Below are 26,894 nucleotides of genomic sequence, written 5' to 3'. Positions count from 1 at the left end.
TCTGCTCACTGCAACCTCTGCCTCTTGGATTCTCCTGCCTCAGCCTCCTGAGTAAGTAGCTGGGATTACAGATACACGCCACCATGCCCAGCCAATTTGAAAATATATATATATATATATATATTTAGTAGAGAGAAGTTTCACTGTGTTGGCCAGGCTGGTCTTGAACTTCTGACCTCGTGATCCACCTGCCTCAGCCTCCCAAAGTGCCGATATTAAAGGCATAAGCCACCAAGTCCACCTGAGAAGGGTTATTTTAAAGTATAAAAGTGATGCTTAAAAACAGTGCATTTTGGCCAGATGCAGTGGCTCATGCCTGTAATCCCAGCTAGTAGGCTGAGGCAGGAGAACTGCTTGAACCCAGGCAGTAGAGGTTGCAGTGAATGAAGATGCTGCACTCCTACCTGGGTGACAGCAAGACTGTTGGTGAGGAGCGAGGAATGCTGTATTTCTTAAAACAAGCTTTACCTGTCCCTGAACTGTGAAGAACACAGTGTTTTCACTCAGCAAGTTGTGTTTTTTTTTTTTTTAAGATGTGGTTTCTCCATTACGGCCAGGCTGGTCTTGAACTCCTGACCTCAGGTGATCTACCCACCTCGGCCTCCCAAAGTGCTAGGATTATAGGCGTGAGCCACTGCGCCTGGCGCAAGTTGTGTTTGGTTTTTTCTTTGTATGTTCTCCGTGTTGGTCAGGCTAGTCTTGAACTCCTGACATCAGGTGATCTGCCTGCCTCGGCCTCCCAAAGTGCTGGGATTACAGGTGTGAGCTGCCACGCCTGGCCAACTTTTTTAGCTTTTAAGTTACAGCAGTTTCTTGGTAAGGCAGGTATAAAACCTAATGAGGATGATGAGCAGTGAATTTTAGTTCTCAAGACAGGTCCAGCTAGCTACTTCCTCTTGTCTAGGTTATTTTTCTTTGGGCTTTTATGTATTTTCCAAACCTCCTTTGATCTTTGCAATTGGAAGGAAAAGGGAAACTTCAGGTTTAAGTAAATAAAGCAAAAGCAATTATCTGAAGGCTCTTGTGTGCTAACTGCCCATGGATGTAATCAGTGTCCAGTCGATCCAACAAATGAATTTCTGCCTCCCGGGCCCCTCCTACCTACTGGGGCTCTGGGCACGCTCCCATCCATCCAACAGGTGGAAGTTTGGGGATCCCTAGTGGGAAACCCGGCGCACATCATGGAGTCAGGCAGATCAGATTGGAATCCTGAGGAGTACATTTAAACATGTCTCAAGTTTTCCCCATCTGTTAAGATGATCGTAGAGGATTGCCAGATTTAGCAAATAAAAATGCAGGCTGTCCTCTGTTTGTTTAATTCATTCTAGCTTGCCACCCTGAGAGCACTCAGTCTCATCCTTTGACAGAGTGAGTCCAATCAGTTCATCCATATTTAACTGTAGGAGAAAAGGCTGGAACAGCCTCTTTGGGCAAATGTCCACTGAAAGTCTTGAGGAACTATCTCTGCCTCAGCCCTGTAATGACTGGTCCCTACTGTGGACAGGTGGCTCAGGACAGCAGGGCTTTCCAGACAGACGTGGGTAGGTCAGCAGCTGTCACCTGGGGAGAGTGCTTACCCTCCTTCAGTCACTTAGGGTCAATGGATAACCTCCAGGCCTTGATCTGTGTTGTGCTGGCTTAGCTGAGGCCTGGAGCTTCCATCTTCACGTACAAACCTGAGCAAATCACTTCCCTTAGGGGCCTCAGGTACAAGTGGTCAGCTCGAAGCAGGAGGGAGTGAGGGAAATGCTGAGTGTGGGTAGGCTTGGGGCCCCCCAAGAGATGGCTTTGCAAGGGTTGGGGGTGATGACACACTAGGACCTGGGAGGAGCTCTCACCTGAAGCTGTTCCAATCCAAAGGTCTGGCACACAAGTGATTGTATGACTGACCCACAAACATATAACTTTAATTTTTTTTTTTTTTTCTTTTTTTTTGAGTAGGAGCTGGGCCTTGATGACCCTGCCCCAACCTCAAGCCACATTTATGATACAACCCATCACAGCTGGATTTTAAAAATACACAAAAATATATATAATATACATTATAAAACCTAGGTGGGGTTTGGAGGTGGCCTGAGCAATATGCAAACGGTGAGGACCTTCAGGAAGCTCGGGCAGGGCCAGGATGAGGAAGAAAAGGGGCACAGTACTTCATATGAAACTCATAAATACCCACAGGTGGCTGCTGGTCAGGCCCGGCTGGCTCTGGGGGCCTGGGTGTTGAGAAGGGGCAGCAGGGGAAGGGTTAACCTTCAGTCCCAGCACTGGGTCTGGGAGCTGCTGCTCCGGGCAGGTAGACTGAGGTGGAGAAGAACCTAAGGGAGCAGTGCCCACCAAGGGTTTGTCAGATCCCAGCCTTGGGCAAGAGGAAAAACCAAAAGCCTCCTGCTAGCCCTCCCTCCAGGCTTCTGGTCTGCCCAGAGGCTGGGACTCCTTCCTCTACCTTGCCCTCAATCTGGAGGGTGCTGGGGGTTGCCCCATCTTCCTGGAGCCCCCCTGACTGGCTTGTGGGCTGTTGGGGTGCCTAACAGGGTCTACTGCTGTAGAAACAGGTGCTCCCCTAACCCAGCTGTCCTTAAGGAGTTTGAGGAGGCTCCACTCTTCACACTGCAGAGCCTCTCCCCCACCCTGTGGCCAGCCCCCGCCCCAGGGAGGTAGTGTAAACCTGGGCTCTGGGGACAGGCAGCCCTGGATGAGAACTCCAGCTCTGCCCACCTCTCCTGTGGGTCCCTCAACTTCCTGGAGCCTCGGCACTTCATCTGAAACCTGGAGACCCACACTTGCTGTGCAGAGTCTGGCACTGCACAAGCCAGGCAAGGAGTCTGGACACCAAGCCTGGCACATGGAAGGGGCAAAGAAGTGTGGGCCCCTCTGCCCTCAGAGCCCAACCGTGACCTGACACTCTCCTTTCCCAGAGCCTCTGCTTGCTGACTCCCTCAGTCTCCATCCTGCCCTCACCTGCCCATGACACTCCCCCACAGTGGGGCAGTGGCCACACATGCCAGAGGCTGAAGGTGTTCCCCCTCCCCACCTGTCCTGAGGTCACAAGAGGCTAGGCAGAGCGGAGTGATGGTGGGTCAGTGCTGCAGGCAGGCTGCCCCACTGCTGAGCCCTCCTCTCCTCAATTAAAGCGCAGAACAGTGGCAGGGAGTGTGTGTGCTGGGGTAGGTGGGGAGGCCTCCTGGGTCCTGGGCCTGAGGCCTGGCAGGTAGATGAGTCCTCAATCCTGGACCCCCCCAGGGGTGCCAGGCAGGTGTGGAGAGGAGATGCTCACCCTGCTCACACTGCATCCTTACGGAGGCGCAGAGGGCACCCTAGTCTTTGACGAGCTTGTAGACATGGTGCTGGGCCCCGTGCTCGCTGGTGGAGACTTCGAAGACAAAAGCAATGACAAGCAGGGTCTCCTGGGAGTCCCGGCTCGTGACCACCTGGGGGGCGAGTAGGTAAGAGATTCAGGAGGTCAGGGGGAACAGGGCCATGGGGCAGGGAGCCGAACAGACCCTTCTCCTTTCTGGATCTGTGCCTCTCATCCAAGTGATGTGTCTGGCTACCCAACTTTGAGGCCCCTAGCCTGTGGGACTCGCCATGACCCCTGCTGCCCCCCATACCTGCAGGATGGTGAAGTTCTCCAGCACACTGTTCATCATGTACTTCTCGGGCAGGTGCTTCAGCTTGTGGATGAAGTTGATCATGTACTCGCACATGGGCGAGCGGTGGATACGGTACACAAAGCGCCCGTTCTCCAGCCTGGCGTACTCAGTCTGTAGAGAGCATGGAGAAGGCATCACTCAGCCGGCCTGCTCCCAGCCCCACCAAGCCACCCTGAGCCCTGACTCACCTCCACCTTCTCTACCACCTGTTTGCCAAAGGAGCACACCTTGGTGGAGACGCTGATGGTCATGCTATCAGCAGAGCTGTACTGAGAGCTGACCCCATAGAAGGCTCCTGGGCCCTCCTGGATGGTGCTGTTGAGGTCGGCCTGGGCATGGGGGCGGGGGTGTTAGGTGCTGGCAGAGACCAGAAGGATTCCCGCTACACCACATCAGAGTCCTGCCCAAGGACCCATCTCTGGCACTCTGCCCACAAGCCATGAGATGGAACAGGGCCAGAGGTCAATGCAGTGGGCCTGGATGTTGCACCTCTGGGGTGGAGAAGGGGGCTTGGAGCAGAGAGGGCCGGGGGACTCACCCAGAACTTGACGAGGAAGAAGGCATTAGGGGGCCCCTTCTCATAGAGCTCCTTCAGTCCCCCCTTTTTCTCAGGGAACTTGTCATAGATCTGGCGCACATCTACTGCCTCCAGGGGTGGGTCTGAGAAGGCGGGGTTTGTCTGGCCGATGTGCACAAACAGGTGTTTGCTGTACTGTGGGGAGGGCCCAGACAGGGTCAGGAGAGCACTCAGACATGCAGACCCGAAGGCGGGGAAGGGGGCACTGCACAGGCACAGAATTGCCTGGAGCTTCCTGAACAGGCCACACCCCCAACCCAGGACCCTGCGTTTCAGTCGTGGATCACCCGGCCGGCCTCTCCACAATTGTGCAAAGCCTCACCCTCACCCCCAAACATGTTACCGTGTCAGGGTCTCGCTGCACCTCCATGAAGGCTGAATACTCGAGGAGCCGCAGCCGGGACGAGGCAATGGTACGGTCCTGCCACACGGGCACAGAGGCAGCAGCTGGGGGCAGCGGGGCCAGGGGCTCATAACCTGGGAGGCGAGATGGATTCTCATCCGCATGGGCGCATGCAGGTGCTTACTGACAAAGCCGCCCCAGCCTGCAAAGGTGCCCCTTTTGGCAAGGAACATGAGTTGGATTTTGACTCCCCTACTAGGTGTCCTTGTACAGTGTACAACCTGCACAACCATATGTGGTGGCCCTAGTAGTAAACATCAAAAACATGTTACTCTGTGTGACTATTAATGTGTGTTTAAACAGAAAACACAGAGAAGTAAAAAAGGGAAATAACACTTACCCAGAATCCCACCATCTAGAGAGAGAAAGCCTTAAGATTTCAGCGCATTTCCTTACAGGGATGTGTATAAATGTAGGTTTTGGAGGCGTGTACTTGTGGCTGTGTACTGGCTATCTTTTTTTTTTTTTTTTTCTTGAGACAGAGTTTCACTCTTGTTGCCCAGGCTGGAGTGCAATGGCACAATCTCGGCTTACTGCAGCCTCCACCTCCTAGGTTCAAGCAATTCTCCTGCCTCAGGCTCCCAAGTAGCTGGGATTACAGCCCTGTGCCACCACAAGCTAATTTTTTGTATTTAGTAGAGATGGGGTTTCACCATGTTGGCCAAGCTGGTCTCGAACTCCTGACCTCAGGTGATCCACCTGCCTCAGCCTCCCAAAGTGCTGGGATTACAGGTGTGAGCCACCACACCCAGCTTGGCTATGGTTTTGTGCCAGAGATCTGGACACAACATTGTACAAGGTAAGGGGGCTATTCCTGGCCTGTCCCAATCTCCTACAGATGTCACCACCCTCTCCCTCCCAAAGCAAACACACATAGGCCCCAGCTCTGAGCAGAAGTGCAGGTGCCAAGGGAGAGCACCTCACGTGGGGAACTTACTGCTGAGTGTTGGCGGCAGGGGCGGCTGGATGGGGTAGGCTGGCTGTGCAAATGGCTTGATGCTGCAGACAAGAGCACAGCCTGGTGAGAGGGCTCCCTCTTCCCCACCTTCCACCTGGCCCAGACCCTCTTCCAGGACCCTATAGGAAGTCACCCAGCCTTTCTGCTGAGGCCTAGAAATGCAGGCTGAAAAGCAAACTCACAAGCTTTTTGGTTTTTTTCCACATTTAACTTTTGTGAAATCCTACCATGTCTACCAGCTGATCTGAGCGTTTAATGTAGCATTTCAAACCCCCCAACCCTGAAAAGCTGGTCCTTATGCTGAGGGTGTGTCTTTTGATGAAAGTTGTTTTAAGAGTTGAAGAATCAGCACACTTGACCACCTGACTGATTAACTGCGAGACTGCCTCAGAAACTGAGTGAAAAGTAAATGAAGGGACAGGTCACAAGTGGATGCATGCTAATGAGAGAACGCACAGGTGAGCAGCTAGCACATCAGCTCTCCTGCTGCACTCTCCAACCCTCTATTTTGTTTGTTTTTTAAAGACAGGGTCTCCCTCTGTTGCCCAGGCTGGAGTGGCAGTGGTGCAATCAAGGCTCACTACAGCCTGGAACTCTGGAACTCCTGAGCTCAAGCAATCCTAGCTTGCCTCAGCCTCCCAAGTAGCTAAGACTACACAGGCACGCACCACCACGCCCAGCTAATTTTTTTTTTTTTTTTTTTGAGAGAGCAGATCTTGCCATTTTGCTCAGGGTGATCTTGAACTCCTGGCCTCAAGCGATCCTCCCACCTTAGGCTCCCAAAGTGCTAGGATTGATTACAGGTGTGAGCCACCACCCAGCCTGCATCCCTCTATTTTTGAATTAAAACTTTGCTTAGCTGTTGCTGGAGCTCAGATGGGATGGAAGTGCCGTGTGGCTGCCAGGAGGAACAGGGCATGGGACGATGAGTCACAATACTCACTCCTGAGAAGGTCCAGGCTGCTGTCCCAGGAGAGGGGGGCTGCTCCAGAACTGCAGGGATGAGACAAGGCCCAGCGGCCCCTCAGCATCCACAAACCCCATGAAAGGCCATCCTTTATGGCACACCCCGACACCAGCCCACCTCCTGTGACCCATGTACCCGCGAGGAAGTGGAGAAGACGGCCTGGGGCAGAGGGGAGGGTGGGCTGAACTTGTTTTGCAGGACACTGGCAGAGACGATCTGGGCAGAGGACATGGATGCCATGCTCTGAAGGGCTTTGTCCTTGGAGACCTGGTCCTGGGGAGAGGGGGCTGCATGAGGCCAGGGCCAGGCTGGATGGGGACAGGGCTTGCTTTAGGGCCCCCTCCCAGAACCTGGGCAGAGTCCAAAGCACTAGGATGACAGGTGTTCCTCAAGGTCCAGGCCTGGATTCCAGCCCCAGCTCTGCTGTGTGGTCTTGGGAGAGTCTCTGCACCTTCCTGGCCTCAGTCCCCCAAGTGCCCCTCACCTCTGACCACAATCCATGGTAAGAAATTATTTTATTTTATTCCAAAGGCCAATATGTATCAAGATATTTCCTCTTGCTAACATGTCCAGTACTCTCCTATTTTCTGTGTCATCAGTGGTTCTCAAAATATGGTCCCTGGACCAACACACCAGCATCACCTGGAAGTATGTTAGAAATGTACATTTTTATTTTTAAAAAATTTTTATTTGTAGAGATGGGTTCTTGCTACATTGCCCAGGCTGCTCCCAAACTCCTGGGCATGATGGGTCACCCCACCTTGGCCTCCCAAAGTGCTAGGATTACAGGCCTCAGCCACTGTGCCCAACCAGAAATGTACATTTTCCGACCCCTGCCCAGACCCGCTGAATCAGAAACTCTGAGGTGAGGCCCAGAAATTTGCTTTAACAAGCCCTCCAGGTAATTCTGATGTACTCTAAGGTTTTTTGAGAACCACTGTATTTCATTTTTTTTTTTTTTGAGACAGAGTTTCACTTTGTCGCCAGGCGCCAGGCTAGAGTGCAGTGGCGCGATCTCGGCTCACCACAACCTCTGCCTCCCGGGTTCAAGCAATTCTCCTGCCTCAGCCTCCCAAGTAGCTGGGACTATAGGTGCACACCACCATGCCCCGCTAATTTTTGTATTTTTAGTAGAGACGGGGGTTTCACCATGTTGGCCAGATGGTCTCGATCTCTTGACCTTGTGATCTGCCCGCCTCAGCCTCCCAAAGTGCTGGGATTACAGGTGTGAGCCACTGCACCTGGCTGTATTTCACTTTTTTTTTTTTTTTTTTTTAAATGGGGGGCCGGGCATGGTGGCTCACGTCTGTAATCCCAGCACTTTGGGAGGCAGAGGCGGGTGGATCACGAGGTCAGGAGATTGAGACCATCCTGGTCAACATGGTGAAACCCCATCTCTACTAAAAATACAAAAAATTAGCTGGGCATGGTGGCACGTGCCTGTAATCCCAGCTACTTGGGAGGCTGAGGCAGGAGAACTGCCTGAACCCAGGAGGCGGAGGTTGCGGTGAGCCGAGATCGCGCCATTGCACTCCAGCCTGGGTAACAAGAGCGAAACTCCGTCTCAAAAAAAAAAAAATAAAAAACGATGCTTGTGCACCTATTAAACTGGTTTCATAATCTATCATTTGAAAATCCTGTGTTAGGTGCTAAGACCCTTTCCCCTCCTCCCACTGGGGAGGGCCATGCTACTTACCAGGTTCATGGCCTGTGAGGGAGAGAGGGAAGATGGATTAGAGGACGTGCGCAGCACCAGGGCTGTGGGGTGCCTACCTCCACCCAGTGCCCATGGGTTTTAGCTTTCGAGGAGCCCAAGGAAGCTCAGCGGACCCTCCCCGTCCCCCCACAGGGAGTGCTTGCCAGCTGGGGCAAGCCCTGGAAAGGGCGGAGTGAGGGAGAACAAGCTGGCACACCCTGGGTCTGTCCTTGGGGGCCTGGGGGTGAGAGGCCCCGTCCATTGCACAGCTGTGGGCAGGGAGAAGAGAACACAGCCAGCATGAGGCCCTGACAAGGGCCTTGGTCATGAATCCCACACTCTGAGATCCGCAGCTGCAGGACAGCCAGATCTGCAAGGAACCGCCATGCCCACCTCTATAGCCCCACTGGCCAGTACCCCGGAGCCTCCTCCCTGCCCACTGAAGTCCCCATGCAGTTAGTAAGCAGCAGTCAGGAGGAAGGAGAAGAAGAAAAACAGAGAAGAGGAGAGGTGGGCCTCAGTGGCCCCCAGATGGTCTCCTTCTCCCTCACTATAGGGCTGGGGGCTCTTGTTGAGTCTTCAGGGACTGCAGCCCTGTGCAGCCTGGCAGGGCCTTGGGCTTCCTGCTGCCACTTGTGTTTCTTTCTGGACCCCCTCACAGCTTCTCAGCCCCCTGCCTGTCCCAGGCTGGAACCACAGAGCAGTGACAGGCCTGTGCCTGGGAGAGTGCTGGGCAGGCCAGGCTGGGTGGCGGGGACCCCATACCTTCAGCTTGGACTGAATCTCCCGAGATTTCCGCCTGGCTAGAACCTGCAAGTGGCTAGAGACCTGTAGAGAGAAAAAGAAAGAAAGAAAGAAAAAGAACAGAAAGAGCAGAAGGAGAGGCAGGAACAGAGCTTCAGCCAGAAAAGAGGCACAGTGGGGCTGGAGAGTGGGCCAAGGAGAGGCCTGAGCTATGCAGAGATAGCGCCGCAGGTGAGGGGCCAGGAGGGCTGATGGCCCCCATCAGGCACCCAACATACCTTGATGCCAACCTGGTACTCCCGCACCTTCTTCCGAGCTAGAACCTGTATGTGGCTGGACACCTAGGGGCCGCCCCGCGCCCCGCCAGAGAGGAAAACACAGAGAGTGAGGAGGCACAGCCGTGGGGTGGCCGTGGGCAAGGGACATCCCAGCCCCCTCATCTCTAGGAGACTACATGTAAGTGGGGGGAACTGTTTTCTTTTTGAGACAGGGTTTATGTTGCCCGGGCTGGTCTCAAACGATCCTCGCGCCACAGCCTCCTGAGTAGCTACGACTATAGGCATGTGCCATTGTGCCTGGTTCAGACACTTCTTGACACTGCCAATTCTGCTCTCTTCTTGGACTTGTCATGATAAGAGCCACAGTGGCTTCCAGGGCCACCATGTACAGGTGCACAGGTTGTTCACTGGCCAAAGGGCACCAGTGAGGGCTGAAATCCAGCCCAAGTTCTGCTGCCCAGCTATGTGTCCTTGTTCAAGGTTGTGCCTGACCCTGTCCTCCCCCCAAAAGGGGTGACTTTTTCTCACTGATGTCCTCAGAGGAGACATCTTTTTCTAATTGGCACTACAGGGGCTAGCAATGGCCATGGTGCTCCTGTTGGCTATTAGCTTATACACCAAGGCCACATCCTCCACCAGGGATCTCCCCAGCACCACTTCCTGAGTCCTCCTGTCACCCCCAACCACAGCCCCAGCCTATGAAACCAGGCCTGGCCCTCCTCCTGCTTTGCTCCCATAACTTTTCCCCTCAATACACCTTCTTTCTGCTTGGGCTAATATATGCTAGTGTGTATATATGTACTCAGTAGGTGCTCTTAATTGCACTTCTCTGGCAATCTCCTCCTTGAAGTCTCTGTTGGCAAACTTGAGCTAATCACGGTCTGGATGTGTGTGCCCTGGGCTGTGTGCCCAGCTGACACAACAGACCCTTGACCTTGTCAAAGATCTGACCCAGAGGCGCAGAGAACCCAAATGCCACTGTTTTCCCCAGGAAACACACAGAGCCTTGAGGCCGCTCCACTTTCAGCATCGGCAATTGGCTTTCTTTGCAAGTTGTTTTTATCCCCACAAGGAAAGTTCCTTTTTCTTTTTAATCATAGCCTGACAGTGAGTATATACGTGATGCCACCTGGCTAGGACCTGGGTGGGTGCTCCTCACACTACCTCACTGAGCCCAGGAATCAGACTCCTACCCAGAAAAATTACTGATCACTTCATGCTGTGACAGTAACTGATGTTTACTGAGCACAGATACTATTGTCCTCGGCATTTACACATACTGACCCTTGATGTTTTCAACAACACAAAAACAGGTACTAAGCCCGGGTGTGGTGGCTCATGCCTGTAATCCCAGCACTTTGGGAGGCCAAGGCAGGCAGACCACCTGAGGTCAGGAGTTCAAGACCAGCCTGACCAACACATGGTGAAACCCCATGTCTCTAAAGTACAAAAATTAGCCAGGCGTGGTGGTGCGTGCCTGCAATCCCAGCTACTCAGGAAGCTGAGGCAGGAGAATCACTTTAACTGCGGAGGCAGAGGTTGCAGGGAGCCGAGATCGTGCTATTGCACTCCAGCCTGGGCAACAGAGCGAGACTCTGTTTCAAAAACAACAATAACAACAAAAGTACGAATATCCCTGACTTAGGATGACAAAACTAAAGCCTGGAGAGGTTAAGGAACTTATCCAAGGTCACACGGCTGGGCGCTACAGCCAGGATTCAAACCCAGGCAGTCTCACTCCAGAGCCTACTTACTTTACCACCAAACTACACTACCAGGACTCACTTGGACGCTGAGCCCAGAAGATTGCCTCCAAATGGCCAACTCTGTGAAAGCTGAAAGTCCTAACTTAATATTTAGCTCTTTTGTCCATATGGAGGCACTGTGCTTGCCATGAACTGCTACATGTATGTATCTATAAAAACCTAAAACTGCATTTCTTTGCCAAAAGTAATTTTTTTTTTTTTTGAGACAGAGTCTCGCTCTGTTGCCCAGGCTGGACTGCAGTGACACGATCTTGGCTCACTGCAACCTCTGCCTGCTGGGTTCTAACGATTCTCCTGCCTCAGCCTCCCAAGTAGCTGGGATTACAAGTGCGTGCCACTGTGCCCAACTTTTTGTATTTTTTTGTAGAGATGGGGTTTCACCATGTTGGCCAGGCTGGTCTCGAACTCCTAACCCAAATAATCCACCCACTCGGCCTCTCAAAGTACTGGGATTACAAGCAAAAAGTAAATTTTTTTCCTCCCACAAAAAACCCTTGAAGATAACGAAAAGTAAATTTTAAAAGGACCAAAAAAACCTTGGCAGTGGTTGCTCTTTGTAACACATAAAGACATGGCTTGTCCTCAGAACCAGAGGACAGGTCCCCTTATGCTGGGATCTAAAAACCCAGAGTTCTAAGAAAGAGTAAAGATAGGGGGAGTTCCATCCGTGTACCTTATGCCTTTACCATAAAAGCAGCGGTTTCTAAAATTCCGAACTTGTCAACAGCTGGTTTGTAAAAGCTCATTTTCTAGGCAGCCCTCTCAGGATGCTGGGCAGAAGCAGCTGTGATGGGGGACCCTGAATTCAGAGGCTGGGATGTGCCCCACCTCTGCAGCCCACCCTGGCCTCAGTTCAAAGTGACCCAGCTTGGCTGGGTGCGGTGGCTCCTGCCTATATTCCTAGCATTTTGGGAGGCTGAGGCGGGAGGACCACTCGAGGCCAAGAGTTCAAGAACAACATGGCCAACACAGCAAGACCCCATCTCTATACTAATTTTAATTTTTTTTTTTTTTTTTGTGACGGAGTTTCGCTCGTTACCCAGGCTGGAGTGCAATGGCGCGATCTCGGCTCACCGCAACCTCCACCTCCTGGGTTCAAGCAATTCTCCTGCCTCAGCCTCCCGAGTAGCTGGGACTACAGGTGTGCGCCATCATGCCCAGCTAATTTTTGTATTTTTTAGTAGAGACGGGGTTTCACCTTGTTGACCAGGATGGTCTCGATCTCTTGATCTCGTGATCCACCCGCCTTGGCCTCCTGAAGTGCTGGGATTATAGGCGTGAGCCACTGCACCTGGCCCCCTTAAATTTTTTTTAATTAAAAAAAAATGACCTAGCTTAATGACCCTCAGCCCCTTCCCACTCTGACTAACAGCTTCCTATGAACACCTCTTCTGGGTAGAGGAGGACCCGCTGAGAGTTTGTTTCTAAGCTCAAAACAGCTTTCTGTTTATAATAATGACCATAGTAATAATAATAGCAAATTCTTCTGCAGCAGTTACACTGTTCTAAGAGTCTTCATATGTTAACAAATTCAATGGCTGAGGATGCAAGGCTGGGAAGCCCACTACTCCCTGCTCCCAGAAAGAACCAGTATTTGAACCCAAGGGCTCCAGGGAACAGGGCCCTGTGGGCTCCATGTGGTATCCCTGGTGCCTAGAACATAGCAGCAGGTCAGTCATTTGCTAAATGAATAAATTCAGTACTATATGAGCTGAGCTTAGGGAGTGTGGTTCATAAATGCTTCAATGAATGAGGGATTTTTGCCACCACTACACTGGGTGGGGAGGCTCAGAACCTTCCTTGGAGAAGGAGGCAGAACAGGGCGGACTTGTCATGGGGATCTGTGGATCCATATCCCATCAGGACAGGGGGCTGGGAGTGCTGAGGGCAGCACTGGCCTCCATTCCTCCAGGTCCTGCCTCCAGCCTGGCTTCTCTCCCCAGCACCCCAAAGGGCAGTGAGTGGTCAGAGAGGACAGTGGGGCCATCACTCCAATCCATTCCCTTCATGTTTCTGTCACCACACTGCCACCTTCCCTGGACCAGAAGCCACAATTCTCTTACATCGTCATTTTTCTCCATTTCCACCACCACTACCCTCAGCCCAGACCCTGGCACTGTTGATCTAGGCCTTTGCTGGTGCCCCTGAGGGCCAGCCTCCCTGTCTCCACCCAGCCCTCTCTAATCCATCGACCAGGCTGCTTGAGGGCCTGTGTTCCTCAGCAGCTGCCACCTGCCACTCCCTGCTCCATACCCTCCCGTGGCCTGCCGCTGCCCCTTGGGGAACCTGTTGCCCATGTCTCTGCTGAGTGTCCCCTAGCCCAGCAGTCCCCACCCTCCCTCCGCTACAACACACTGCCCCCGGGCACGGCTCTTTCCTGACTGGGGGCCTCAAGGATGTTACTTAACTTCCCTATGCATCAGTTTCCTCATCGTAAAAAAAGATAATTACTGTACCTATCTAATATGGTTGCTGAGAGGATTAAATAAATTAACTTAAAGGAAGCGCTGTATGGGTTTACCATGATTATTAGTTGTATATCCAACTTCCTCAGCCTGGAAGGAAGGGCCCTCTCCCTTTTCTCTGCCTGGCTAACTCCCACTCCTTCTTAAAAATACATCCCGAGTGTCACCTCCTCCAGGAAGCCTTCCCAGCTCTCTCTCTTCCCTCCCCCAGCCCTGTCAGGGTTAGCTGCTTATCCCACAGTGAGGGCACCCACCCTCTCTCAGCCATGCCACCCTGCTCTGTACCCGTCCATCTGACCATCTGGCTCCCTGGCTGGTCAGTGAGCTACTCAGGGCAGGGACCATGTAGCAGCCACGAAGGCCTATGGGCTTATCTGTGGTCCCTGAACCAAAGGCCCTGGGTGGGGTAGTGGGTCCATCTCTCTAAGAGAAGTGGGAAGGGTGAACGGACTGCTCAGGGGTGGGAAGGGGTGAAGTCGAGGGATAAGGGGAGCATGATGAGGTCAGAAGGGTGGCAGGCCAGGCCAGGGGAGCCTTGAGGAGGTGGGCAGGGTAGGGGCAAGGGGTTGACCAGGACAGCTGAGACAAAGTGTGTGGGCAGCGGGCCCGGTGTAAACCGTCTCTCTACCTGTTTTCTCGTCCGAGTCTTCCCCGTCCTCAGTTTAATATAGCGTGCAATCAACTCATTTCGACCTAGATTGGAGTGAGAGAAAAAATGAGGAGTAGGCAAAGGGTGGAGCCAAAGGCTGGAGACCCTACCCCACCGGGAAGCCACTCCAGGACCCTCCCCAAAACTCTGCTCCTCTGTTCCCCACTCTCTTCACTCCAAGCTGCACGTGAAGGGCAGGCAAAGGTGACTAGGGAGTCCCAGCTTCATCCACCATCTCCAGGACCTAGAGGGGCTGCTCTTCAGGGAAAGGGTGCGTGAGGGGCTGCAAGGTAGGAAGGAGGGCCGAGCAGCGCTAAGCACCCTGACAGGCTTCCTTGCAGACAGACTGGGTGGCTGTGGTACAGGTCAGCAGGATGGTGGCCAGGTAGGGCCTGTCCTGGCTGAGCACCCCATCCTCCCAGCCCCTGCACAGGAGTGCTTCCTGCCTGTGTGACCAGCTCCAATGCTCTTAGTGCATGGATTTGTAGGGGCATGTAAAGGAGCCCACCCCAGGTGGATGTCCTGCTCTTGCTCTGTCTTTACCCTGGACAAGTTCCTTCCCTTCTCTGGTGAAAGACCAGGAAGGACAGGAAGGCAGCACTCACAGCCTCCAATGTGCCTCCTACACTGGCAGCCTGTGTCAAGATGTGCCACTGAGCATGTCACCATGTCCTTGTGCCTGTCACCCACATGTCACCAGTTCCCAGTGTCTCTCCATCCTGTGAGAGCCTTGGAGTGGGGGACTCTGTTCTGCACCATGGACCCCCAAATCCAGACACTCTGCCCCCCAGCCCCATGGCCTCCCCAGAACGGCCAAATTCTCCAAATTCCTCTCTGATGACAGAACTAGCCCCATTGCTCCTCCCTTCCCACCAGCCCCTCTCCACCCCTCTCTCCACCCTGTCTAAAAATACCCTGTGGGGCTCCCCAGCCTGGGAGGCAGCAGTGGGGGCAGACAGTACCCACCCTGTGGAAGGCGCCCTGGACCATCTGCCTGCCCCCAAGGTGGGGCTCTGGGGCTGGGGTGGGCATGGCTAATGGGCGTGGCCAAGGGGCATAGGGCAGCCCAGATCGCTTCCCACAGGCTCGCCCTGGGAAGGGCTGGGCCTGCCTCGCTCAGCCACGGGCTGCAGGGAGGAATGGGGGAGCTGGCCAGAAACCAGGCCCAGAAAGGTCGAGTTATCCCAAAAATGCAACTCTGGGAGAGCCCTCTCAGGGCTGGACAAGAGGGGACACTCCCTTCTGGAAGTGGGCAAGATGGCAGAGAGGAGGGCCAGCAAACACAAGGAATGGGGAAGGGGACTGAGGAGGGAACACGTCCCCACGACCCCAACGCAGGCCTCTGTCCCCGTGCGACCTCCCACAACCCGCACTGGAGGGATCTGTTTTGGGACTGTCACCAGGCCGCCTTTCCACATCCACCTCTGGGAAGGGACCCCCTTCCGGGCCTCGCCTGGCGCAGACTGGGCTGACCCAGTTTCTAGGGCCCACTGAGTCACCTCGAAACCTCCAGGCCGGTAGTGGGGAGGAGAGGAGGAGCAGGCGGGGGTGCCGAGGTGTGGGCTGCACCCTGGTTGGGGGGCAAGCCCGGCTTGTTTATGAGGAGCAGTGCGGAGGAGGATCCAGACACACAGGCTTGCGCGCCCAGACTCGCCCGGGCAGCGGCAGGCCTCCGGACGTCACCAAACCGGTTGGGTGAGGGGGCAGAGAGCAGGGGGAGGGGCCGCAGTCCCGCCCGTGCACGCACCGTACATCTTGCCCTCGTCCGACAGGATGATCTTGCGCCGGCCGCAGGGCGGGTAGATGGCCAGGGCCTCCTGGAAGCTCTGCTCGATGTCCGGGCTCCACACGCCCTCAGCATCGTTGTCCAGCCCCTTGTCCAGGCCCTCGGGCCCATCCTCCCGGGCCTCCCCGGGGCTGCTGCTGGCGTTCCAGCTGTTGGACGCTATTGTGCTGGTTGCTCTGGGCTCTGGGCCTGAGCCCACCGGGCAGCCGAGCCTAGGGTACAGACAGAGAAGGGTTGGGGCCAGGGTCCTCCTCGACCACAGCAATCTCTATCCCACAGCCGCTGGCTCTGGAGCTCCTCCCCACCCCAAGCCCACCCTAGGGGCAGGTGTTCAGGGTGGGATGGAGGTAACCAGAGGAACAACCACAGCTTGTTCAGAGCGGTGTGACCTGCGATGCACGAGCTACTTCACCTCTCTAGGCCTCAGTCCTGTAAAACAAAAGGGTTTCCTTGAGGTTGTGAGAGTTAAAATTTAAATGAGCTCATGACAAAGTATCAACCACATGCCTGGCTCATAACACTCAAGAAATAGGTAATCGGCCGGGCGCAGTGGATCACATCTGTAATCCCAGCACTTTGGGAGGCAGAGGTGGGCAGATCACAAGGTCAGGAGATCGAGACCGTCCTGGCCAACGTGGTAAAACCCCGTCTCTCCTAAAATATAAAAAAGTAGCCGGGTGTGGTGGCGCACACCTGTAATCCCAGCTTCTCAGGAGGCTGAGGCAGGAGAATCACTTGAACCTGGGAGACACAGTTTGCAGTGAGCCGAGACGGCGCCACTACACTCCAGCCTGGACAACAGAGCAAGACTCCGTCTCAAAAAAAAAAAGAAAGAAAAAAAATAGGTAATCAGTAACAACAACAACAATGCCTCACACCAACACAGCACTTTTGTAGGGAAAAGGTATTTTCATATTCATTCAAACCTCACAAAACTAGGCTGGTGCGGTGGCTCATGCCTATAATCCCAGCACTTAGGGAGGATCACTTGAGGCCAGGAGTTCGAGACCAGCCTGGCCAACATGGCAAAACCCTGTCTCCACTAAAAATACAAAAAAATGTGGCCGGGCAAGGTGGCTCATGCCTGTAATCCCAACACTTTGGGAGGCCGAGGCAGATGGATCATTTAAGGTCAGGAGCTCAAGACTAGCCTGACCAACATGCTGAAACCCTGTCTCTACTAGAAATATATTTAAAAATTAGCTGAGTGTGGTGCTGTGCATCTGTAGTCCCAGCTACTCGGGAGGCTGAGGCAGGAAAATTGCTTGAACCCAGGAGGCGGAGGTTGCAGTGAGCCGAGATCAAGCCACTGCACTGCAGCCTGGGTGACAGAGTGAGACTCCATCTCAAAAAAAAATTAGCAGGCCATGGCAGCACACTCCTGCAATCCGAGATACTCAGGAGGCTGAGACACGAAGATCACTGAACTCTGGAGGCAGAGGTTGCAGTGAGCGGAGATGGCACCACTGCCCTCCAGCCTGGATGACAGCGCAGACCCTGTCTCAAAAAAACAAAAAAAACACTAGAGCAGAGAAGGTAGGGAATGATGCCCGTTATTCAGAGAGGAAAACTGAGGCTCACAAGGTCACACAGCTGCCAAAGGCACCCTGAGGAGCACAGAGAGGAGCAGCAGAGGCGCAGGGCTGTGCTTCCTCAGCTCTCCCTGTCAGCTCCTCCTCTCCAGTGTCCAGATCCCCAACCGGGGACCTCCACCCTCATTCTCATCCCAGCATCAATGCCACCCTGCTAAGGATCCCTCAGGGGACAAGGAGAGTCCCTGACCCAGGAAGGGCATCGTTTCACCTCCCCAAATCGATACTAACCAGAACCCTGCCAAGGGGGCTAATGTGGGGCAGGAACTGCCCCAGGAATTATAAAAAGGGAGCTGTCAAGGGAGCAGCTGAGAAGGTGCCTGGCCAGCAGCCTGGCTCAACGTCACCCGCCCCTCTATCCCACTTCCTGTTCCAGCACTTCCAGGCCCCACAGCAGCCTGTAAACCACCCACATGCCCGCCCCCGCCCTGGCCCATGCTCCATGTGGGCCAGGGCTCTGTAAATTGTGAGTGCCCTGAACTCACCAGGCCCCCCATCACTCACAACCCCGAGACTCACCCCAAATCCCCTTCAGCCCCAGAACCCATATATCCAATGTATTCAGGAAACCTAAGAGCCTATGCTGGCTGGACCCTGGAACTTAGCTCTGGGCAGTAGGGAAAGGGGAGGGGTGGAGAGGTAGGGGACCTCATCAGAAGCCAGGGAGAGAAAGATGAATTCCAGGTCCTGCTGCATGGGTGGGCGTGGACTCTGCAGAGCCACCTGTTTACTTAGGGAGGCTTGAGAGGGTCACTAGTAGAATGAGGTGGGGGAGGACTGAGGGGCCTGAATGTCAGTTAGTTATTTGGTTATTCTAAACTATTATTCAGCTAGTTAATCAGCTATTCAACTAGTTATTGTAATTATTCTAAACTATTGAGTTTAGATTTAATATTACTACTAATAACAGTATCTGCTATATGCCAGGCACTGTTCTGTGATTTCACACACATTGACTCATTTAATCCTCACAATAACCCTATGGGGCAGGTACTATGCTTATTCCTAGTTTATAGATGAGGGAATCCAAGAAACAGAGAGGTTAAGCAACTTGCCTTAGGGCACACACAAGTTAGTGCTAGGGCTGGGTTCTGAACCCAGGTAACCTGGCTTCAGTTTTATAAGGAGGGTTACAGGGAGGGTGCAGAGAAACCCCACCACCTGGAGAGAGAAAGAAGGTTGAGCTGTCATAGCAACCGCCCTAAGTCTGCCCAGGGGGTCCCCCTCAGCCCAAGCAGCTGCAACAACTTCCAGGACTCCCACACGGCCTGCACAGCCCTCCAGCAGGAATCCTCTCCCATGGCCAGCCAGGAGGAGCTGTGCCCCTGACCCGTCAGAGGGACAAGATGCCCTCATTCCTAGCCTGTCCCTCACCCCAGGAAACTGGATCTAGAGCCCCAGCCCCCTCCTCAACCAGAGGGGAATTCTTGGAATAGAAACGTGAGGGGTAAACAAAATAAAAATAAATAAATAAGGCCGGGTGCGGTGGCTCACGCCTGTAATCTCAGCACTTTGGGAGGTGGGTGGATCACCTGAGGTTGGGAGTTTGAGACCAGCCTGGCCAACATGGTGAAACCCTGTCTCTACTAAAAATACAAAAATTAGCTGGGTGTGGTGGAGGGCACCTGTGATCCCAGCTACTTGGGCAGGTGAGGCAGGAGAATCACTTGAACCCGGGAGGCGGAGGTTGCGGTGAGCCGAGATGGCACCATTGCACTCCAGCCTGGGCAACAGAGCAAAACTCTTTGTCTCACAAAAATAAATACATAAAAATAAATAAATAAATAAATAATGAAATGTGGGTGGTGGTGGCTCCCGACTATAATCCCAGCACTCTGAAAATATCACTTGAGACCAGGAGTTCAAGACCAGCCTGGGCAACATAGTGAAACCCTTGTCTCTATTTTTAACAATTAAATTAAAAAAGAAAAAAAAAGTGAGGGACAGGGGTGTGCTAGCTAGGTGGGGGGTGGGGCACCTAGTGACTCCCCTGTTGGAATAGTTGGGATGTAGGCTCTGTCCGCAGGTATCAGTCTGACACTGCCACAGAGCTGTCAGAGGGGAGGGAGAAGAGGGGCTACAATGAGCTAAGACCCCTCTCAACCCCTTTCCTCTAGATCCTTCCGAAGCCTCCCTCCAAGCAGCAGGGGGCCAGGCAGCCCCAGACTTTTAAAGCAACTTTCCTGCCTCCCCCAAGTCCCTGCCCGCCTCCCCTCAAGCAGGCCGTGGCCCCCCCTTCTGAGGGTGATGTCAGCCCTGTCCCGCCCCCCTCGGGAGCAGTGTGGCCAAATATGGCGAACACAGCAGCAGGCTTGGGAGCTGGGACAGACTGGGGGGGCGGGGCAGGCGGCCCCTGGCTGGGACCGCTGGCAGCTGGCGAGGGGGAGGGGAGGGGGGACGGCCCAAAGGACGCGTCAAGGAGAGAATAGGACCACCATCCCTCCCTTCCACTGGCTCCTAGGCGCAGGCAAGACTCACTTTCTAGGAACCCTCCTAGGGGCAGAAGTGCCAACATGCCAAGCGGCACCCCCACACACAGCCATGCACAGGAGCACACTGTGCAGAGGGACTGTGTGAGTGCTTGGTGGACAACCATGTGAGAATGTGTACCCCCAAGCTGAGGCACACACGTGGGCAATTGCAGGCAGGCAGCTGCCCTGGGCTGGGAGCTGGATCGGGGTCTCAGTGGAAGGAAGTTCACAGGAGGCGTGAGCACTGGCTGCTCTGTTCTCCTAGAGACCCGGGTGTGCCTGCCTTCCTCTCCTGAGACCCTCTAACCGCTGGGACCCAGGCCAAGCTGAGAGAGGAGGCTACGGCCCCCTGGACAGGTGCAGGCTGGGCTGGGACAAATGTGGGACTCTGGCTTCGTGGATGGGTGGGACATCTAGAGAAGGCTGACTGAGGGCAAAAGAGCAGGCCCTGGGCTGCTGGCTGACGCTGCCCAGGTGTCTAGAAGCTCTGCCTCGCTGCGCTGTGCCATGAAGAGGGGTAGGAGAGGGAGGAGACCCAAGTGAGGGTCAAGGGGAGGGAGATGGGGGTGGGGCCTGAGACAGACAGGAGGGGCAGGGGAGACAGGCTGGCAGAGAGTCTTGGGCAAAGAAAAGCGGAGGTGGACCCAGAGAGAAGAGACAGGAGAGTCACTGAGTGAGACAGAAAGCCCAACCCAGCGGGGGACAGACCAGAGCCCCACAGAGTGAAGGGAGAGACCCCAGCAGTGATGTGGAGGGAGGGCAGCGGGAGGTGGGGGTGCTAGAGAGTCAGACCGGCAGACTGACAGACGGAGGGGTGGGGGCGGAGGGAGAAGGGGTGAAGGAGAGGAAGGGAGAAGAATGATGGGGTATAGACAATACAACCAACAAAGACCCAGAAAGCCAAAGACAGAGACCCAGAGAGACAGAGACACACAGCAGAGCGGGGTAGACCAGAAACTCAGATATGACAGGCATCAAGGGAGATCAAGGGAGGGGCAGGCCAGGAGGGGACTGGGAGAAAGAGAAAGACAGGGACAAAAACAGAGACCCCAAGGCCAAGGCAGAACCAGAGGGAGGGAGTGACAAGGAAGGCCACTGCTAGGGGCTGAGGTCAGCCACCATCCAGGACACCCCCACTCCCGTCTCAGGGGCTCCCACCCTCCATCTCCTCCCAGAACCCCTCCCATCTGCTCCTGCAGAGGAGTCCTGTTGTACCTGTCCTGCAAACCCGCCAGCAGGCTGCAGACCCCCAGGGGACTCAGTCTGCCTTCACCCTCATCCTGATCAGCCACATCCGCTTCCCCTCTCCCAGGGCCCTCAGCCTTCCAGGCTCAGAAGGCCTCTGGGTGGAGGCAGGGATGGGGGCTAGGAGGCTGGGTGAGCAGGCTTTGGGGCCCTGGGGAAGATAAGGGGCACCTTGCTGCCCACCCCTACCCTGGGGCCAGATCTGCCAGAAGAACTGGCTGGACAGCTCCAGGGATCAGGTCAGAGCTGGGGCCCGAGGCAGAGGCCCTGGCCCCCCACCCCCACAGGCCGTGCAGCCTCCAGACCACCCAGCCTTGTACCTCCCTTTAGAGCCCCCCCCGGAGCCACTGCCTCAGTAGAAGGCACTGAAAAAGCCAGTCTGGGTGGGTGGGCACCTCCTGTCTTAATCCTCCCCCTGCACCAGCCCTGCTGGGAGGGCAAGATGAGCTGTGACGTTCCTGGGTCTAGCAGCCAGGAGTCCACCCCGGCAGGGACCCCAGCCCCCAAAGCATTCTCACATGGAGTGAGGACATCGCTCAAAATGTGGGAAGGTCAGTGAAATCAGCAGTTTCCTCCCGAATCTCTGCCCTCAAACCTGAGCTAGGTTGCAGCCAGGGGGTCGGGGATGGGGAAGGCAGCTGAGGAGGGCTAAGGGAGCCTCCCATCCCCTCTGCCTTTTCCTCCCTCTTCCCCTACCCGCCCCACAGTGGGCCAGCTGTTCTCCAGCTGCCATAAGCTCCCACCCTAGAAGTAGCCATGTTCTGGGGCAGCAGAGTGGGTAGGGATGTATCTGCCTCCCCCACCTCCAGCCCAAGGACCCTGGAGGGACCCTGCTAAGCAGCCACACCCTGCCAGGCTGGGGAGGGATTCCCTCCTCCCTGGAACAGGGTCTCAATTTTTACAGGAGGAAGCAATTTGCAGAACCCACTAGGAGGGAGGTGGGGGCCCCTCCACTCTCTCCTCACTTATTAATGTGTTTCCAATTTGGGAATCAAGGCTCTCTGCCCCTCCTCCCCACACTACTTGGGACAGGGGCTTTCTCAGGGAGCAGAGGAGGTTGGGATAGTCTCCCCAGGTGTCCTTCTGCAAAGCTCATCTGTTGTCACACCCCCTCTCCCTGAAGCAGTCTAGCGGGTAAAAGAGTAGAGACTCAGCTCTCAAGTGCCCTGCAGAGAGAAAGCCCAGTTCTCAGACCTCCCTTCACCCACTCCCTGAGACTGACTAGTCTCTTCATCTGGTCCTGGTCCCAGGGTGGGAAGCTCAGGTATCCAGTGGGAGACAGGCTACGGGGGGTCCCCGGGTTTCTCAGCTACCATGCCAGACTCCTGGTACTCTGGGTCACCCACTGGGCTCCCACCAGCCACTCAGTCAGTGCCCCCCATGAAAGCCTTGGTGTCATCTATAAACACACAGGCTTCCTCTGCGCCCCTCCTCTCGCTCGCACATACACAGTTGCGTCACAGCCACCGTCCTGCACATTCACTGTTACCTGCATCTCTCTCCTGTCAGGTTTTTAAAAAAAATCTGTATTGTGACAAAATATGCGTAACATCAAGTTTACCATTTTATCCATTTCTAAGTGTACAATTGAGTGGCATTAAGTGCATTCCTTCTTTCTGTTTCTATCAGTGTCTTTTTCGTGGTCTTCCACATAGCTGCCATATGTGTCAGGGACCACAGGCCCCCAAATGCATCCCACAGAGCCTCCTACACGCCCTGCCTGGCACAGCCCTGGGGGTATCACCCACACTACCCGAGAGTCCCAAACACGCTCAGATAGTGACCACCCACCCACGGCGCCAGGACCAGTCACGCCCCACAGTTTCTCTCACACATGGCATCGCTTTCAGGTGCTCAGTGTCACGCACACGCCACACACTACATTCATGCTCGGCACATACGTCGGATGGGGCCCACCTTGCTGGCACATACATCATACTGACACGGAGTTGGTCATGTTGTTTTACTCACACGTAGTGTCACACGTAAGTCACACACAGACAAACCTGAGGCCATCTCACATGTGGCGTCACAACATACAGGCCACAAGTGGTCACACCATGGCATAACACACCACACAGATCACCACTCATCCAGCTTCTCACGCACATGCACCCACACGCACACATACACACAGCATCACACAAGCTTGGTGTCCCTTGTACGCAGGTCACCTGAGCATCAGAGCCACACCAGTGTCATCCCCAGGCACACACAGATGGCTAGGCAGCTGGCTTCCTTCATCGGCATGTCCAGGGTGATGCCCTGCCACACACAGAACGTCCCCCATGCAGGTTCTCAGGTACGCAGGCAGCAGCATGCCCAGACACATGAAGAGTCACTGCTTTCTCTTATAGGCGTGTATATCTGTCACACACACGAATGTCATAAAGTCACAGTTTCTCTCCTGCAGACACCCAGCCCCGCACAAGCCGCTCTGACCAGGGTTCGCTCCCACACACATCCAGCCCCATGTAAGGCAAGTCTCACCCACACAGAATGTCCCCCTACGGCTTCTCTCACACACATCCAGCGTCACACACAGTTGCACTCTCATTTCCCTCTAACACTTCCTGCCCTTTCAGGCCTGGCAGGGAGCACAGGAAACAATCAGCACTCTAGGAAACCCCAAGGACTGAGGCTTTGGGGATGTGCAGGGGGTGAACCTCTCTGGCCCTAGCCTCAACCTCCTGTGGGTCGGGGAAGACAGGCAGAGCCCTCTCCTCGGCAGGGTTCTCCCTGGAGGGAAGTAGCCCCTTCCGCAGACAGCCCAGGGCTAGCACAACACCAGGAGGGGAGGGGAGGGGAGGGGAGGGAAGGCAGGGCAAGGCCACAGGGACAGGGCTGAGTGTGATCTGCTGACCTCCCCAGCTCTACCCAGAGGCAGACCCTCAGGGCCACCACTGGGACCCCCCAGCTTCTACAGCCCCCACGTGGGAAGAAGAGGCTGTGACCTCCTAGCCCCTTCATAGAAAGCTGCAGCGTTTAGACCCCTGGGCTCCTCTCATCCTGAATGGGGAGGAGGAAGAGGGCAGGACCAACAATTTCCACACTGAGTCCTGGGGCCCCCAGATGTGTGTGGGAGTGGGGCAGGGGGTTGGGCCACCCAAGTGGCCTCTGAACATCCTTCATGCCATCTAGCCCTGCCAAAACCCATGACCACTTCAGAGACAAAATCCCCCAATCCACCAAGCCTCCCTGTCCCTTGACACCTGCTGCCTGCCACCTTTTCAGCCCTGTTCACCTGGCTGAGCTACACCTCAGTCACCCCTTGGTTTGTCCTTGCCTTCTTCCTTGGGCTGCTGGATCACTCACCCACCTCTCCAGACCCCACCAGTTTCAGGTTCCATCATGGGAGAAGGAAGGCAAACTGGGAGACAGACTCTGGGAAGAGCTCAGAGAAAAGGGACCTGAGAAGTCATTCATTCCAAGGGACCTGAGAAGTCATTCATTCCAGGGAAACTGAGGTCCAAAGGGGTCTGCCAAGATGGCACAACTGGCTGAAGGTCCGGCTGGGATGAGATCCCTATTTCTTGACTCCTCTGTTGAGATGTCTCCTCTGATTTTGATATTCCTTCAATTGGCAGAATGTGCCAGGGTCTGCAAACCTTAGGGTGAGGGTGGGAGCAGGGCTCAGGACCCATGCGATGCTCCTGTACATACACTTCATACTTGGCTCTGTCCTGGCAAACACTGACCATTCTAATAAGCCATTCCCCAGCCCAGATGTGCTCATTAGCATTAATGATGGCTCCCTCCCTAGTGGGGTGGGGGAAGGCCCAAGAGCTTGGGACTCATACTGGCTCCTACCCTCTCCCTGAGGAGGGGCCATCCAGGGTCCCTGAAGTCGCTCTTACTGGACAGCCTTGTCCTGGAAGATCCGTGCACTCCCTGACCATTGGGTGAGCATAGACAGTGACCCAGAAGACCACAGAACCACATCCTTTAGGGCATGCCCCTAGGAGAGGGGTCTTGGCGGGGAGGCTACAGGAGTCTAGAAGGGAGGGGACATAATTCCTCCAATTCTCCAACTTTTGTGGGGAGCCTTCCTTCCTTGTCCCAGGTGGCCCAGCACTGGGGTGGAACATGTGTACAGAGAATCAGGCCACAAAAGACTGGATACACAGAGCTGCCATGGGCACCAGCCCCTCTGAACTGTGTCCAGCCCCTACCCCTATACCCTGTTCTCCTGGACAACAAGTCCAGGCCTGACCTGGTTCTGCCTCTACCTGGAAAGAAGGAAGACACAGAAGAAGACAGCCCCTGAGAAGCCTGCCCCCAAGGCCTCCTTCTCCCTCCCTCACACTGAAAGAATCCCTCAGCCCTGGATCAGGGGCCCTCACCAGGAAAGTTGACAGGGCAGGGTCTCAGTGACACTGCCCCAGGGCCCAGCTAGGCTGGAAAACAGACCCAGACCAGAGCCCCCAGCCCTCCCTCCCCTGGCAGGAATAAAGGGCATGACAGACAATGGAGGGGACCTGGGTAAGAAGTCGGGGACCAGGCACCCTTAAACTTTCTCAAGTCTAAACAAGGGCTCTGAGGAAGTGTGGCAAAGAAAAGGCCCCAAATCCAGACCCCTCCGAGCCGAGCTCACAGAGCTCAGGGCCGGAACTCTGAACCCCTACCCCGACCAGGCGGCAGAACTGAAGGGAACGTGAGTCCCTGCCTCTCAGGGGACACACGCCCGGGGCGCGCGGCTTTGCTCCCAGACACCCTCCCACTACCCAGCGCAGCCACAGGCACCGTGCGCAGAAACCGGCCTGGGAGCGGGGAGGCCGGGCCCGAGGCCTGCGTGGAGCTGAGGCCGGGCGGGCTCCGGGAGCGCGCGGGCCTGGAGTCCAAAGGGCGGCGGGGCCCGGGATTGGGCGCCCCGGATATGAGCTCCCTGGTGGCAGGCAGGCCCTCCACACAGTGTGGCCCCCAGATCCCCGCCCGGACCCCCTAAGCGCGGACGGCGGGACAGGCGACGGCACGGGGTACACGGTCTCCCCGGCTTCCCCACCTCCCCCCGACCGACTCGTCCCCGTCGCGGGGGGGTGGTGAGGGCGGGGGGCGGGGCTTCCCGGAGAGATTTTCCCCCTTCCCTCTAAACTTCCCGGCACCCCGATCCGGGGCTCCAGCTCCGGCTGGACAATAGCTCGGGGACCCAGTCCCCCTCGAGTGTCGCTCCCCCACAGCCAGACCAGCCGACCAACCAAACCACCTCTCCCGAGCCAGGCCTCCTCCCGGCGTCCGCCCGGCTTACCTGGTCCGAGCTCGCGGGGGCGCTCCGGCCAGGCCGCTCCGCCGGGCCCGAGGGAGCCTCGAGGGGGGCCGGGGAAGGGGGGTCGTGGGGAGGGGGCTGGCCGGAATGTGCGGAATGAGCCGGGCTGGAGCGGGAGGCGCCGGGCGCGGAGGAGGGAGCGAGCGGGACGGAAAGTTTGTGTTGAGGAGCCGGGGCGGGGGTGGGGGCTGCGGGAAGGAGGGGGCGGGGCGCGCAGGGGGCGGTGCTGGCCGGGAAGGGCGGGGCCGTCCATCCTGGCTCGGGCCGCCCACCCAGGGGCCTCGCGACCTGGCCACCCCGGCCTGCGCGCCTGGGCACCCCGCTCGTCGCCCGCTCGTGCGGCGTTGCCTTCCTCCCCCAGCTCTCCGGGCCTCGCCCGGCTCC

The 26,894-nt window shown here is 55.6% G+C and overlaps 1 protein-coding gene across 6 annotated transcripts; it reads right to left on the bottom strand.

The window, feature by feature from the left end:
* Positions 1-137: 137 nt before the first annotated feature.
* On the bottom strand, positions 138-25,549 carry TEAD3 (TEA domain transcription factor 3). 6 transcript variants are annotated; one of them, XM_064361128.1, is made up of 14 exons: positions 15,901-15,981; positions 14,133-14,197; positions 9,274-9,336; positions 9,017-9,079; positions 8,252-8,263; positions 6,691-6,828; positions 6,532-6,581; positions 5,568-5,629; positions 4,571-4,704; positions 4,189-4,362; positions 3,839-3,979; positions 3,609-3,761; positions 3,275-3,428; positions 138-2,315 (listed from the first exon to the last, which is right to left on the bottom strand). In XM_064361128.1, the coding sequence occupies exons 1-13, from the start codon at positions 15,905-15,907 to the stop codon at positions 3,315-3,317; spliced, it is 1,176 nt and encodes a 391-aa protein (XP_064217198.1). In that variant the 5' UTR covers positions 15,908-15,981; the 3' UTR covers positions 138-2,315; positions 3,275-3,314. The 6 variants fall into 6 exon arrangements, with proteins under 6 accessions (XP_064217198.1, XP_064217200.1, XP_021521295.1 ...); XM_064361130.1 differs by lacking the exon at positions 9,017-9,079 and adding an exon at positions 24,684-25,549 and having other exon boundaries at positions 140-3,428; positions 15,901-16,151; XM_021665620.2 differs by having other exon boundaries at positions 140-3,428; positions 15,901-16,189.
* Between the last annotated feature and the right edge of the window lie 1,345 nt (positions 25,550-26,894).

Source organism: Aotus nancymaae, unplaced genomic scaffold (genome assembly GCF_030222135.1).
Source record: "Aotus nancymaae isolate 86718 unplaced genomic scaffold, 86718_ANA_hifiasm-v0.15.2.pri h1tg000040l, whole genome shotgun sequence".
NCBI classification, from domain to species: domain Eukaryota; kingdom Metazoa; phylum Chordata; class Mammalia; order Primates; family Aotidae; genus Aotus; species Aotus nancymaae.
This window is presented reverse-complemented; position numbering and strand designations above follow the sequence as displayed.

Bases quoted from the DNA above. Each gene is read 5' to 3' on its own strand.
- TEAD3 (XM_021665620.2), bottom strand. The intron at 5,630-6,531 runs GTGAGTATTGTG...TCTTGTCTGCAG, and splicing joins CAGCCTGGACCTTCTCAGGA to CATCAAGCCATTTGCACAGC. The intron at 4,363-4,570 runs GTAACATGTTTG...CCCTCCCCACAG, and splicing joins TGCAGCGAGACCCTGACACG to TACAGCAAACACCTGTTTGT.